Here is a 13,035-nt window from a genome sequence, read left to right on the forward strand (position 1 = left end):
GGAAAGCTGTTATTGGTAATAATGGAGACAATATATCTTTAGCTACAGGTGCCAGTCACCCTTCTTGTGAGTAACTTCGTTTGAAAGGGGCAATCTCTGTATGTAATAAAATAATATGTCTGGTATGATATATTTATACTAGGAACAGGGAGTATGCAAGCTTAATGATTAACGCTGAAACTTCCAACCAAAAGCTATCTTATGTCAATGATATAAACGTAACTTAGAAGTCACTTCAACCACCTGGGACTGAGTCCTGGAAGAAGGATTCTTAAACAGGTGAGAGTATTTCCTTAGGACTACAAATCCTTATTTCAGGGCCGTCACAGCTTGGGGTTGTACCTTGTTAAAATTGTATGACCAGTAGATGCCGAGGTCTCTCTTGGTGATATTAAAGGCTAAAATGTACCGGTCGTCAGGGTGGACGGGTATAGAGAAGTAGGCATGCTTGAGGTCAGCGTGGCCCTACAAGCTGGCGAGCTAGCGCGTCGTGCGGAAGTAGAGGACGCCATGTTCAGTAAGTGGGCTTCAGTGTAGTCGTCCAGGATGAGGGACAACTATAATAATGACTCTCTCTGCAACCAGCACAGCAATGGGCTTCCCTTCTTGGCCCAGCGGTTTGACAGCTTACCCTTCAGTAGCTACTTGGACTTGATGATGTCGACGCAGCGATCCTCTTGTGTCTGCCGGATTTCTTCGACAGCTAGAGACGATTAGCAATTAACGTTCTAAACAGGTTCAACCCTATGCATACATTATAACATACCTTCAAAGAGCTGCTGTATTTTGCGGTCAACCTGGGACGGTGAAAGGTCAGCCTCGATCAGAGCTGAGACGATGTACCAGTACGGTTTGGTCCAGCCCTTCACTCCTTGATTGGGGTTTGCCGACGGAAACAACGAGAGCAACCTATGGAAGAGACTGCTCCGTTCTTTTTGGCCGTAGCTAGACTTGTTATCTTCATCCCACTCGTCACAGGGAACGCCCTGTGGAAGGGGTAAGGAGAAGCCAACGACAAGTTGGTTAGCCAGACAGCTCATCCCCATGCGGTATTGTAGGGCAGACTCAATCCTGCCTAGTTCACCGGGACTGAATCCTCTTTGCCTAGCAAGAAGATCGGAACACTGTTGATGTAGCATAGTGTTTGGAGACAGAGAGTCCCGGCCAGGAAAGCTTTGAAGGTATCTCCTAGCGAGTCGGCGAAGTCCTGTTATATATGACAGTGAAACGCCATAGTCACCTCTAATATCGGCTAGGGCAGTGTTGTCTATTCCTGTGTCTCCAGCTAAGGGGTCTCGATTTAGAACATCTATGCTATCCCATCTTGACTGGAGATCAGCTAGTAGAAGCCCCGTTCTCTTACTCCGTACGCCAATATCTTTTCCAGTTGTCATTTTTGCGCACTGATCCGGATGGATGTCATGCTGGATACCCAGATCTATCGATTCTAGTTAATAGACCTGGATTGGTAGTTAGCTACCGTGTGGCTGTGAAGCGGACATCGATGATGGTTGTGTGTGGCGGAAAAAAAGAAATAAAAAATTTCAATAATTATTACCTTTAAATGATGTCAGTAACCAACGACTCTCTCTGCAGCCAGTTAATTAGTTAGGGACTTCGCTTTTTGGCCCAGCGGTTTGATAAAAATATATAAAGAGTTGAAAATGAAAGAAAGAGAGAGACTTGAATCAACTTTTATACGGAGAGGTACGGAGTACTTGGTGAATATTTATGCTTAGTGAATACATATATCCTTAAGGGGATGGGGGTATCTAAACCACCTGCAGCTTAAGTTGACCGTGGAATGGATCTACTAAGTAGTGAGCAGGCAGACCTCCGGTGTCAAGACGGAGAACAAGATATTATTATATTAGGGGGATTGCCTGAATTTTTATGTCGTCGAAGATGGAAGAAGTGCTTCTTCAAGCCATGTAGAGCAAAGTAGATGCATATAAATAAAATTAAAATATAATAGTAAAACAAGCAGAGGCAGAAAGGAGCTGAAAAAGAGCCTGAAGGACAGGGCACGTAAAAAAGGGGGGTATAAAGCAAGTATGTATATTTAGTTTAACAGCATCCGCCAGTCCATCCACGATTGCCTCTCCGCATGGCATCGTTGACACCTAGATTGACTGTCCGCGGTACACGCCCGTTGCCGGGCCCGGCTGAGGCACCATAGCCCTTGACTCCGCTCCGCCGGTCGTTTAAATCGTATCTACCGTGCTGTATGTTCCTGTATATTCGTTCAGCCACTTCTCGGAACGCCCGCTCGACATTCTCCCCTGACTTGGCGCTGGTCTCGACGTATCTGACGACATTGTTCTGTCTGCACCATTCTTCGGCTTCTTCACGGGTGACACGTTGTGTCTTATTATTCTCGTTATCAGCATTATCATTGTCGGGATTATCGGCGTCCTTTTCTTTGCCCTTGGAGTCGACGAGATCGCTCTTGTTGCCCACCAGTATGACCACGATCCGCTCTTCGGCAATTTGTCGCAGGTCTTGAAGCCATTGGGTCAACGAGGCGAATGTCGGGGGCCGAGTGATGTCGAATACTAGCAGGGCGCCAGATGCACCGCGGAAATAAGACCTCGTGATGGACTTGTATGTTTCCTGGCCTGCTGTGTCCCAGAGCGAGAGCTTCATCCGTTTCTGGACCGGTGGCTCTGAGGGCTTGGTGGGAGGCGGAGGGAGTCCCGAGAGGCTCCGTGGGGACGGCGGTACGGATTTGTCGCCGGTGAGCTTCCCGTTCTTATTGGTAGTATGGCTGTTGATGGTGCCTGTGAAGGAGGCCGAGGGCGAGAGAGCGGACGGAGTCGATGCGAGGGAGGTGTTGTCAAAGTTGATCCCTATCTCGTCAGACGCCGGCGGGCCAACAGGCACTATCCTCGAGCCGAACTCTACCCCGATAGTCACATCGTGGGTGGTGCTAAAGCGGCCCTCGCACAGGCGAACAGTGAGCTGTGAAGCAAGGCAGGTTAGCAATCGCAGCAACAAACGCACGAGGCATCAGGGGGGAGGAGGAAAGCAATTGAGGGACCGAGAATGGAAGATGGACTTGCGCACACTTGATTTACCTGTGCCTGAGTCACCGATACAGACGAGCTTCGCAATGAAATCCCATGGTGGGCTTGACATGAAAGCAGGCTCCCACTCGGTGCTTTTCCTTTGCGTGAAGGGGGGAGGGTTGGCCGGTTGGCGAGTCTTGCTGTGATAAAACCGTCAACACAACAAGGCCGAGGGAGCACCCAGGACCTTGGAAGAAAACCAGCAGGCTATTACGCCGTCTGAGGGGAAGAATATGGTTAAAATCGTGGGGTAACGAGAGCAAAGAGGCGTCAACTATAGATTGGGTTGAAGATTGGGCATCGAACTCGGCGAGGGAGGTAGTTATTTTATATAGGGTACCTAGGTAGAGAGGTAGCTTTGACGTGCAGCTGACTGACGGCAGCGGCGAAACAAGTGCCGGCCAAAGAAAAGAAAAAGGCGGACTTGAATCTATGGAGGAAGAAACAGAAGAAAGGAAGAGGAGGAAGAAGAAAACTGCCGGCGAAGAAGAAGCGACTGTTGGGTGTGTAGTTATTATTTGTCTGTCTTTTGCGGAAGAAGCAAGCAAGTTGGGCAAAGCACGAGAGAGAAGCGACAGGAAGCAAAGAGGGCGCAAGGAGGAGAATGAGGCGGCTTGCTCCCTCCCCCCTTGCGGCCTGGCCCCGGGGGGCCCTGGACGAGGTACTACGGTGTACTCCAGCAGCGGCAGCTAGTAGGGAGGGTACCTGGGAGGTACTTCGGCTGCAACAAGCTGCTGCCGAACGTCATCTCTCCCAGGAAGAAGAAAACATAAGAATAAAAACATGGAGCAGAAGAGACACAAAAAGGTGTGTCGTCTTGTTCAGCCTTGGGATACGAGGAGAGAGAGGCTCTGAGATCTCTCACACGGCATACTTGGTCCGCCAGCTGCTTTTCAGGACAGCCTACAAGGCAGGATGGACGGCGAGCTCGACTCTCCTAGCAACTCTTTTGGCACTACTCTCGCACCTCTACCGTCCTGTGGCCCTGAAGTTATCTGTGAACCGCGAAGAAGGGCCAGTTCTTCTTCTTCTTCTTCTTCTTCTTTTTCTCCTCGGAAGTTGATGCCGCGTCTATTCCAGTTCACTAATGCATGCTGCTACTGCTTGCTTGCTGGCTTGCTTGCTGCTGCGAGAAATGGGGCTTGGTGGCAAAACGTAGATAGCGGGAGAAACCTGTCTGACTTCTGCGGAGTCCTTGCAGCTCCTGTCTGAAGGTCGATCGTAGAACCGTCTCGATGTATCAAGGTGCCGATGAAGCTGAAGAGGACGGCTCGGCCGCCGTCCGAGGGGCGTTCAGTCGATGTGTTAAATAAAAGACCGGCAGCCCTTTTGCATGGCGGGATTCAATAACGTTGAATTAATTATTATTACTGACGCTGCTCTAACCCCTCGGGCAGCTGGTAGGCCATGTTATCTGCGAATATGACTTGTGTTTAGCTTCGAGTCGGGACGTTGGGGATGACCGTCTCACTAGCAACTAGTTAACCTAAGTAGCACTGCCTAGCGAGCTTCTCTTCCGCTGACCCAGGGCTGATGACTCGCGCTCCAGGCACCGACTGACGCTGCCTACGGCCAGGCAGCAGCCACGGCCACATGTCGAGTGCACAAGTCCTGTCATTGTCACTGTCATTGTCATCGTCATTGTCATTATCACCATCGTCGCCGTCGTCTATCTCGCCGCCGTCGTCGTCGTCTTTTTCTCCCGCCGAAAAGTGCATGTCAGGTGACAGCGGCACATGACCGGAGACTTGCTTACCTCAGCATATCGTCACCGTCACTTCGTCTTCGTCTTCGCTTTCGCTTCGTCGAAACTTCGAACTTCGAACTTCGTCGTTTTGGCCTTTGGCTTGTCGGATTCTCGGCTTCACTCTCAGCGTGTCCCTTGTCTGCGGCTTCTGGGAGCTCTGCGCTGGAGGAGGAGTCTGCGGTGCTGTGCTGCCTGCTCTGGAGGCTAACTACTGCTGTATATTGCTTCTTAAACCTTCCGAGCGCTTCTCCATAGTAAATGACATAAAACAGCCGCTGCTGCGCACACACACAGAGAGAGCTCCCGACCAGACCAGGCGCTTCCCTTCTCGGCCATAGATGGTCTCTGGTATGAGTCAATCTGCGATCCATGATACGAGATAAGCTTGTTTGCGAAGAAAGAGAGCTGCTGGTATAGAAGAGCTGGGTAGCCTCTCATACGTCACAGACAAAATCACCGACCACACGCCGCCTACCTACCTCCCCTGGAGTGAATCATGTTTTCAGAATGTGCGATGGCTCTCCTATACCTCTCTTCCTACTGCTGCTAAAGCATTTTTGCTAATATGTACTCTAGATGCGTCCCGTTTTCTCTCACAGTCACAGTCCCGAATAGCACCCGGAGACAGCTCCCCCCCACGGGAATTTGGGGATCGAAGCCGGAGGCCTGATCGACAGACCACCCGCCCACCTCCGTCACGGCCTTATCTGCAACGGGCGCTTGGGAATCCTTATTCCTCGACAGCTTCTCAGACTTTTGCATTCTCACCGCGGTCATCCGTGCATCACGCACCGCTCTTCCACAGCAATAATGAGCACCTTCCCGAGGAAGACGACGAGCGAGATGCTGCTGATTTTTATGCCCTGCAGAGATCAAGGCGGCATTTTGGCGCAAGCAGACTAGCAGAGTCATCCGAAGGGGACGAAGGAGAGGACAGTAAACACTCGGAACACAGTACAGGCCAGGAAGATGAATATAGTAGAGGAACGGGGATACGAAGCTCGTGGCGTGGGAAGGCGTCTGTTATCGGACCGGCAGGGAAAACAGCTACCAAGCCACTGGAAGAACAGCCGGAAGAAAATGAGGAAGATGTGTCCGAAGGGAGCCCCAGATCCGGGAAGGGTAGAATGGTCGAGGTTCGACTAGAGGACTCGATAAAGACAGACGCTGTGAACGTTGATTATGACGACGATGACCCGCCTCCGGAATTCACTGCTGGTGGACCACCGATACGCCAATTCCAAAATCAGTCAAGTCACCTGGGTGATGATGATGATGAGTTCCAGACCAGTGCTGGATTTATAGACCGAGAGTCCGACAAGCAGGCCTTGTTAAACAACGCTAGACCACCGAGCTCTATCGCCTCTGAGATGCCTGCTACGTCGATGGCCCGTGGAGATCCTGAACCTCCAATGCATGACATGTTTTGGGGACATATGTTCTTACTTTGCTTGAGTGGCCTATTCGCTACCTCGTTCATTGTATATCTTCACACTACAGCTCCCACTAAACTCCCGCTCCTCGGAGACACCATCTATGCCACTCTACACTCTTCTTTCGGCCTCCTAGGAACATATACAATTATCTCAATATTTGTGGCCTTGCTCTGGCTAGCGCTGTTGCGGTCCTATGTTCGGCCTCTGGTCTTTACCATGCTAATTGCGGTTCCAGTCATCCTTATTTCCTTCTCATTATACCCTTTCATTTCTAGTTTCAAAGGCACCTGGCATGGATCTAGTATCCAGGATAAGGTAATGCGCTGGGGGTCGATAGTGCCTGCGGTCATGGCTGCAACCTGGATCTACTCCGTTGTTAAGGGCAGACATGCAACCGGCAAGGCAATTGATATCCTAGAGTTCTCATGTCGTATATTAGCCGCGAACCCGGCACTGCTTCTCCTAGGATTCGCCACGATAGCCCTCATTGCGCTCTGGAGTTGGGCATGGATACTCATGTTCACCCGCGTCTTCCTCGGTGGACATCTCGCATCTGGAGGCAAAAGATTCTTCATCATCGATATCGGTACATGGTGGCTGGGAGTCTACTTTATTCTCGTTTACCTCTGGTCCCTCGGCGTTATTGCAGGCATCCAACGGACTACCACTGCTGCCGTCGTTAGCCAATGGTATTTCCACCGCAACGCCACACCTGCGCCTACATCTCACGACGTAATTCGTGCTGCCTTCACTCATGCCCTTACTACTCTGTTTGGAACGATATGCCTTTCAACATTGCTGTCCCTTCTTGTCCGCATTCCTTTAATCGTCCTCCCGCGCCGTATATCATCTATGATCTCACTAGCTGCCTACTCTTGTGTACCCACGCCAATTGCCGCTCTCACCAACCCTCTCACATTGACATATGCTGCCATTCACTCCCAGCCTCTAGTCGCTTCAGCGCGCAGCCTCAACCAGATGGTCTTCCTAGCCCCCTCAGCGGCAACGGCCATGACATTCCATCCACGAACATTCTCCGACGCAAGTCGTACAGACTATTACTCTTCTACTTTAATGCCATACCGTCTGGCCAAGATGCTTCTACACGCCACCCGGTTCATGATGTCTCTTGCCCTTGGTTTCGGGGGCTGGGTATCTACTGCCCGTAGTCTGCAGGTCTCTGGTGCAGATGGTAGCAAGGGTTCTACCATGCGTGGCAGCTTGTACGCCTACATTGTTGGTTTGATCGCGGGAACGATTGGATGGGGCGTTCTATCTGCCATGGAAGGAGTTCTTGCCGGCGTCGTCGATGCCGCTGTCGTTTGCTGGGCGAGTGAAGTCGGCAGTGTACGACGAGAGGCCCGCTACTGCCGTGAGGCTGGACATCTATTTGGCGGTGGCAGTGCGGACCGTATGGATATAGAGGACAGGTCACCGCGGTTTGACTAATGGCTGTAGCCCCCGACCTGCATATGGGCTTCATCCCCCCCTTTTTTTTGGAATCCCGTCTTTGAAAGATACGGGTATGTCGATGCTATTGCTATCATTAGGGATATCCTTTTATTTGCCATGCTATACTTTGCTTTGCTTTTGCTCCGATTATGGTCTTGTTTTCACATTGCATGAGCGGGGGAGTACCTGTAAATACAGCTTTGCTTCTTTTTTTCAGCCACTATGTCTTTTTAGTATCATTAATTGACCGAGAAATTGAAAACATATCAAATTACCACTATTGATACTACTTGTATATCTACAAGAATGTTAGTTGAATGAAGTACGTAGAAACAGAGAGATCGAAGAAGTATTATCATATCTAAGGTCAACGTATGGTAAATAATACACTCACTCCAGGGAGCAACAGAAGAAGAAAAGAACAGACAACACCATCATCCCTGAGGTCGCATATTCAATTCATCGCAGAAACCGTTTTTGTTTTGTTCCCTTTTCATTCTTTCTTCCTAGGAAGATAAAGTAAACCAGCACCCAGCCATCCGTCCATTCATCCACCCTCACGCCCTGTTGCGCAATACTCCAGGCAAAATTAACGGAAAAAAAAAAAAGGAGAAGTAAATAAGTTGGCAAGTAGGTAAGTAATTTGAGACAAGTCATCAAGGGACCGTAGGAGTGATGAAAAGAAAAAAGGGGGTAAGTAGTTTAGAAGGAAAGGAAGTAAAAACAGCGCTGGTAAAACAAGCAGTGGTAACAATAAGTGGCAGGTCTGAAGGGCAGTGATCCTTCTTGGTATCATGTCATTAATTAAAGAGGAGAAAGGGCAAAGAAAAATGGGAGAAGAGAAAGTAAGCAGGCCGAAGCAATGGTATCGAGTGTTTAAAGGAGCAGGCTAAAAAGTAAATAGGAAACATATGACTGTAGACGTAGGCTGATGAAGGCTAGGCTAAATGAGACGAGGAAAGCGAGACAAGATCAAAAGGATGGAGAAGAACGGGGGAAACGGGGGGTATCAGGCCGTAAATCTCAGGGAGATGGATAGAAATATTCTAAGATGCTGAAAAAAAAGGGGCTGTTAAGAAAAAGAGAAAGAGAGAAACGGTTGGAAAGGAGGGTAGTGGAAAAAGGGTTTCACAGGCCCAATCTACCTTTCCACTTGACTCCTTCTCTCTCACTCCATTCGTTCAGGAAAGCCCAGGCAAACCGTACTGCTTCAAGGGGTGTTGATGCAGTGCCTAGCGGGAGGTAAAAGTCACCTCCGTACTCGCCTAGTTTAAGCTGTTCTCTTCCTCGATCGGCGGAGTTTTTCAATCGTTTTGACCAGGTGTTGGGATAATGCTGTGTGAGGACCGAATCAGACAGCTCGCGGGACCCTTCAAGCCATAAGCGACGGGCAACCTTGTACGATTCAGGAAGTCTGGTTCTCAGCTCCGCGAACTCTCGTCGCTGTTTCTTGGTTTCTTCGCTGGTCACGGTGTTACCGTCACTGCCGGGAGTTGGGGCAGGACTATGTTCATCCGGGAAGGGAGTGGTTGCTAATCGTTCGAGGTCGAGAGAATGAATGGAGTCATGGCAGGCCGCGCCTAGGAGGAGACAGATGCCATGGAGGTGCGGATAAGAGGTTGTTCGATTGAGAACAGATTGCCAGTATGCTATTATAGAGCGCCAACCGGTGGAGTTACCGACTTGTCGACTGAGAGATTGGAAGCGTTGTTCAGCAATGAAGGCTAGGACAAAGCAGAGCAAAGCTTCGACTGCAATTGTAGCGCTTAGCTTGTCATCCTGGATATCATGGCTGGTGCTGTATTTGTGGGTTGAGTTGCGCTGTGAGGCATGTTTGAGGTCACGGCCCAGGTTGACAAATCTCTGATATTCGTCACGCCAGCCGCGGCGTTCTGAAGGCTGTGCGCTGGAAGATGGATGGCTTTCCACAGAAAGAGACTGCGTCATCTTCACGCTTGTTGCGCTGCCACTTGGAGTCTTCATGTCACTGTCACCGGATCCCACACGGCGCATTGCAGTTCCTTTTGGTTCCTTTTTAGGGGTGAGAAATTGGTCCTGCGAGGATGCAGGCGGGTGCTTAGTGGCCGAAGTTGACCTAGGAGTCTGCATGCTAGGTGTCGGAGCTTGGTCTGATAGAGGTGGTGCAAGTGTATTGGAACTCCGTGGTCGTTTCAAAGCAGGCTCTTTGACGTCGTCTCCATCCATGGCCTTTGGTCGTTTGTAACCTGAGCTAGGCTCACTCTGTTTACCTATGGATGTAGTAGTGGAGGGTTGGGGTGATGAATTTGGTGGAGAACTCTTGGATACGACAATGGAATCTGGCAGCCCCTTTGGTTTGGCGGAGGTTTGCGTGGGTGTAGGTTTCCGTTTGGATGATATCTTTAGAAGAGCCTCGATTCGCTTCCTGTTCTGCCGACCATACTTTAGTTTGACGATCAGCTTCTCCCTTGGAGCTGTTGTCGTGATTCTGGGAGTTGGTTGAGAAGTGGTTGGCTTTGAAGAGGCTGTTGGAGGTTTTGGTGGGAGGGTTGTAGAAGAAGATATACTGGCCGGTTTCTTCTCAGCAGCCAGGGAAGATTGTTGCGACTGTTTGACTGATGACGAGTTTGCACCGGGCTTGGGTTTGCTGGGTATAGCCTTGTTGGATATGCTGGATATGGAACTAGAGTGAGAGCGGGAGGTCTTCTCTAGCCCATCATCAGGCAGTCTGGCCAGTTCTTCCTCGATGTCTGGCGGGAGGGTAGGGGATAGTAGAGGCGGTAGGGAGAGGCTGAAGCTCTCATTGTCGAATGGAAGCGTTGGGGAAAGCAGTTCCGGCACCATCTGGCGGGCTCTTCCCGCCTTCTTCGTAGGAGTTTTCTCCTTTTCCCTCTCTTCCGGCTGAATGGAGAGCCGTGGCTTCTTGCGCGGCGGAGAGTCCTTTGCTAGGCTAGGTTTTGACTGCGGGAGCTTGGTATTCTTGTCCACCCGGCCAGTGCTGGCGGGTACCGAGGGGTTGTCCTGCCCGTTCTGCTTGGTATCATTACTTCTGCTGCCAGTCCGGGTGTCAGGGGCGGAGGAGGTTGAGGAGGTAGCAGGGGCCGCGGCCTGCGAAGGGTGGTGGTGCTGGTGGTGCTGGAGGTGGTTTTGTTTGGCCTCTGGCTTGGAGCTATTCGACTGCGGTCTGCGCAGTGTCTTATCGGAGTCTACGCTCCCCGGGCGGTTGCCGTTGGTTCCATTGGCCCCGTTGGTGGACGGATCGGCTGCACCAGGCAGCGGAGGAGTTGGTGGTGGTGGGGGGGTCTCCAGGGCCTTCTTCTTGTAGTCGCTCAGGGTGATTTTCTTCTTCCGCTTGGCCAGGGCGTCGTGCTGCGAGGCGGTAGTAAGTGGCGCCGCCATGCTGGCGGCCCTTGAGGGTGGTCTCTGGTCCTCTTCCGGGACTATATTCCCCTTGTCATCCGACCAGCCTCCAACCGAGACCAGCAGCGTGTCTTCTCCCTGGTGGGGGAGGAAGGTCATATACTGCAGCTGTTCCTCCTCGGGGGAGAACAAGGTATTCTCTCCTACTGCCCAGTTGCTCACGAAGCGCGATCCCAGCCGGTACGGCTTCTCGGTGGGCACGGACAAGATGTATGGATGGGCGGGCAGGACGTCCCGGGAGAGCTGCTTGAACTTGCGGTCGACGTCACTCAGATACGTAGAGTAAGACCTCTTCCCAGACGACACGGGCGACGGCTTAGACGGTCTGTTATCGGCGTGTGGGCGTGGTTGCGAGCTGCGACTGTCCGCCGACATGGCAAACGGCGTAGTAGCAAGCACCAGAAGCGTGTATATCGGATTGCGAGACGAGAAGGAGGAGCGGATATCGACTGCGGCGAGCGAGGGCTAACATCCAGGCCGGAGAGAAGCGAGTTGCAGGGCGGGAAGAAAGGGCGTTCTTTCAGGTAGGCAGGCTCCTCTTTTTCCTTTCTTTCTTTTCTTTCTGTTGCAGGCGGTCGAGATATCAAAATAGAAGGGCTCCGAGACGTTGTGAATGAGGCATTGATTGAATGCGCCAGGCCAGCCCATTCACCAGGAACACACTGCATACAAGAGCAACACAGCAGCAACAGCAGCAGCAGCAGTAGCAGCTGTGGATATGGGAATGTCTAGACTCGCAAAAGGATCCCGCGTTCATTCACAGCATCTCTCCGATCGCATAATATCCAGTGTATTCCGGGGCTTCTGTAGGCAGGTGGCTGGCGATCCTCCTTTGCGCAGAGAGGTGTGTTGTTGTTGTTATTTTTTTTGTATTTTTATTTTTTTTTATTTTATTATATTTTTAACCCTTTCCCTTTCTTTCTTTCTGCTGCGGTAAAAGCGAGCGTAAGAACGAAGGCAGCAGGCCGTCTCTCGTCTGGCCCTGGGCGAGGATGTGCAAGAGAGCGATTCCCAGGTGCGAATTTGCGGTGGCTCGTTTGGCTGCAGCGTTCCGGCTGCGGTGCCTGCTGGGTCGACCCAACCTCGAAGATGCGTTGGCCGTCGGACGGAGCGGGCGCTTCTCTTCTCTTGGTCCCTCAGGCGTCGGGTAGCCACCGGACAGGCGCGATTCGACGGTAGACGGGCTCGGGAGGCCAGCGGCAGGCGATTCGACGGACTGGCTGGCTGGCAAAGGGCAGCGTCTGGCTGTCACCGGCGGGAGGGCGGAGGGCGGATCGCTGGCGGAGGGAGGCAGCAGAGGAGAAGGAGAAGAAGACAAGGCTCGGGGCGGACGGCGGCGGCGAGGTGCTTCATCGCCCTCGACTGCGGTCTCTCTGCCTGCTGCTCGACGGCCGTTTGCGTCTTCGTCTTGGGGCTTCGCTGGCGGCGTCGTCGTTGCTGGAGTCGTTTCGGTGGTGGGAAGATCGAGATGGGTCGAACAAGCCGCTAACTAACTAGTCGACTAGTTGGCTGCTGCTCGCTGGTGGAACGACGGCGAGATACTTCGGCTGCAGGCCAGATGACGGCGGCCGCAGAGGTACCGCGCTGCGTCTGGAGGCGCCCAGCTGATGGGCAGACGGGGCCGGCAGGGTCTTTTTGCTTACTGCTGCTCAGTTCTCGTTGCTTTTTGCTGGCGGTTGAGCACTTGACGAGATCATTTGGCAGCGGATGCTGGTTACGGCGTCTGTCTACAGGGCAGGATGAGAGGCAAGTGGAATGGAAACTACATAGTCTGTGAAGGCTCTGGCTGACCGTCTCTCTTCTAGCTAGCTAGCCGACTTGAGCTTGAGGCTGCTGGCTGTGTCCCGGGGCCGTGAGGCTGCTGTTGGCAGGCATCAAGTGCGGCCATCTCGATACCCTTATATACATACACAAATACACGACGATGAGATGG

The 13,035-nt window shown here is 51.8% G+C and overlaps 6 protein-coding genes across 6 annotated transcripts; 2 read left to right on the forward strand and 4 right to left on the reverse strand.

Moving 5' to 3' along the window:
• Positions 1-641: 641 nt before the first annotated feature.
• Positions 642-1,394, reverse strand: TRV_05486 (uncharacterized protein; the record flags this gene model as incomplete). The annotated part of the gene is made up of 2 exons (XM_003020381.1): positions 642-703; positions 767-1,394. The coding sequence occupies 2 exons, from the start codon at positions 1,392-1,394 to the stop codon at positions 642-644; spliced, it is 690 nt and encodes a 229-aa protein (XP_003020427.1).
• A 673-nt stretch (positions 1,395-2,067) lies between these two features.
• Positions 2,068-3,138, reverse strand: TRV_05487 (uncharacterized protein; the record flags this gene model as incomplete). The annotated part of the gene is made up of 2 exons (XM_003020382.1): positions 2,068-2,882; positions 3,078-3,138. The coding sequence occupies 2 exons, from the start codon at positions 3,136-3,138 to the stop codon at positions 2,068-2,070; spliced, it is 876 nt and encodes a 291-aa protein (XP_003020428.1).
• Positions 3,139-3,500: 362 nt separating this feature from the next.
• On the forward strand, positions 3,501-4,131 carry TRV_05488 (uncharacterized protein; the record flags this gene model as incomplete). Its single annotated transcript, XM_003020383.1, has 2 exons — positions 3,501-3,571; positions 3,765-4,131. The coding sequence occupies 2 exons, from the start codon at positions 3,501-3,503 to the stop codon at positions 4,129-4,131; spliced, it is 438 nt and encodes a 145-aa protein (XP_003020429.1).
• A 1,022-nt stretch (positions 4,132-5,153) lies between these two features.
• TRV_05489 (uncharacterized protein) lies at positions 5,154-7,700 on the forward strand (the record flags this gene model as incomplete). Its single annotated transcript, XM_003020384.1, has 2 exons — positions 5,154-5,163; positions 5,233-7,700. The coding sequence occupies 2 exons, from the start codon at positions 5,154-5,156 to the stop codon at positions 7,698-7,700; spliced, it is 2,478 nt and encodes an 825-aa protein (XP_003020430.1).
• Positions 7,701-8,831: 1,131 nt separating this feature from the next.
• On the reverse strand, positions 8,832-11,770 carry TRV_05490 (uncharacterized protein; the record flags this gene model as incomplete). The annotated part of the gene is made up of 2 exons (XM_003020385.1): positions 8,832-11,393; positions 11,573-11,770. 2 exons carry the CDS (start codon positions 11,768-11,770, stop codon positions 8,832-8,834), a joined length of 2,760 nt encoding a protein of 919 aa, XP_003020431.1.
• A 233-nt stretch (positions 11,771-12,003) lies between these two features.
• TRV_05491 (uncharacterized protein) lies at positions 12,004-12,812 on the reverse strand (the record flags this gene model as incomplete). The annotated part of the gene is made up of 2 exons (XM_003020386.1): positions 12,004-12,539; positions 12,593-12,812. Coding segments are annotated over 2 exons (756 nt in total), but the record flags the coding sequence as incomplete, so codon positions are not given.
• Positions 12,813-13,035: the final 223 nt, after the last annotated feature.

This window comes from Trichophyton verrucosum (assembly GCF_000151505.1).
Source record: "Trichophyton verrucosum HKI 0517 chromosome Unknown contig00423_1.f1.exp, whole genome shotgun sequence".
In the NCBI taxonomy this organism is placed as follows: Eukaryota; Fungi; Ascomycota; class Eurotiomycetes; order Onygenales; family Arthrodermataceae; genus Trichophyton; species Trichophyton verrucosum.